The sequence below is a fragment of the Psammomys obesus genome, unplaced genomic scaffold (assembly GCF_907164565.1).
Source record: "Psammomys obesus unplaced genomic scaffold, mPsaObe1.curated_primary_1811, whole genome shotgun sequence".
Taxonomy (NCBI): domain Eukaryota; kingdom Metazoa; phylum Chordata; class Mammalia; order Rodentia; family Muridae; genus Psammomys; species Psammomys obesus.
Window position 1 is genome coordinate 1 of NW_026588657.1, and position 1,342 is coordinate 1,342.

Here is a 1,342-nt window from a genome sequence, read left to right on the forward strand (position 1 = left end):
CCCCCCCAGGCCATGACGGAGGCCCGCTTCACCCGGGGCCAGTCGGCGCTGCTGGAACGGTCCCTGGGGCGCCCCCGGGGGGAGGTGAGCGTCAGCGCCTTCGGCCTCCTCTTCTCGGAGCTGGTCCAGCACTGCCAGAGCCGGGCGGCGTCGGTGGGCGAGCTGCAGGGGGGGCTGGCGGCCCTGGGGCGCTCGGTGGGGGGGCGGGCCCTGGAGGGGCTGGCCTGGCGGGAGAAGGGGGGGTCCGGGGGGGGCGGGGGCCGGCGGGAGACCCGGCTGCTGGGGGCCCTGCTCTTCGTCAAGGGCCCCGTGTGGCGGGGGCTGTTCGGGCGCGAGGCCGAGCGGCTGGAGCAGGCCAACGACGACCCCCGGGTCTACTACCTCATCGAGCGCGAGCCCCTGCTCAACGCCTACGTGTCCCCCCCCCGGGACCACGCCAGCCTCAACCCGGCCAGCTTCGCCGCCGGCGTGGTGGAGGCCGTGCTGGGCCGCGCCGGCTTCCCGGCCCGGGTCAGCGCCCACTGGCACAAGGGCACCACGCTCATGATCAAGTTCGACCAGGCCGTGCTGGCCCGCGAGCGGGCCCTCGAGGGCCGCTGAGCCCCCCGACGGCCACCCCGGGGGCCCCCCAACGTCCACTCGGGGTCCCCTGGCCCCCCCAGGGTCCACCCAAAGTCCACCCTGACTCCCCTGTCCCCCCCCAGGGTCCACCCAAAGTCCACTCTGGTTCCCCAATGTCCACCCTGGGTCCCTTGTCCCCCCAGGGTCCACCCAACGTCCACTCTGGATCCCCTGACCCCCCAACGTCCACCCAATGTCCACCCTGACTCCCCTGTCCCACCCAATGTCCACCCTGACTCCCCTGTCCACCCCAGGGTCCACCTGACGTCCACTCGGGGTCCCCTGTACTCCCAGAGTCCACCCAACATCCACTCTGGGTCCCCAATGTCCCCCCTGGGTCCCCTGTCCCCCCCCAGGGTCCACCCAATGTCCACCCTGACTCCCCTGTCCACCCCAGGGTCCACCCAATGTCCACTCTGGGTCCCCAATGTCCACCCTGACTTTGCTGTCCCCCCCAAGGTCCACCCAACGTCCACTCTGGGTCCCCAATGTCCACCCTGACTCCGCTGTCCACCCCAGGGTCCACCCAACGTCTGCCCTGAGTCCCCTGTCCCCCCCAATGTCCACCCAATGTTCACTCTGGGTCCCCTGTTCCGCCAGAGTCCACCCAACGTCCACCCTGACTCCCCTGTACCCCCCAGGGTTCACCCTGACTCCCCTGTCCCCACCAGAGTCCATCCCGGGTCCCCTGTTCCCCCCAGGGTCCACCCTGACTCCCCTG

The 1,342-nt window shown here is 71.5% G+C and overlaps 1 protein-coding gene across 1 annotated transcript; it reads left to right on the top strand.

Moving 5' to 3' along the window:
- Nucleotides 1–12: 12 nt before the first annotated feature.
- Trappc5 (trafficking protein particle complex subunit 5) lies at nt 13–1,336 on the top strand. The gene has a single exon (XM_055604358.1). It carries the CDS (start codon nt 13–15, stop codon nt 598–600), a length of 588 nt encoding a protein of 195 aa, XP_055460333.1. The 3' UTR covers nt 601–1,336.
- The last annotated feature ends 6 nt before the right edge of the window (nt 1,337–1,342 follow it).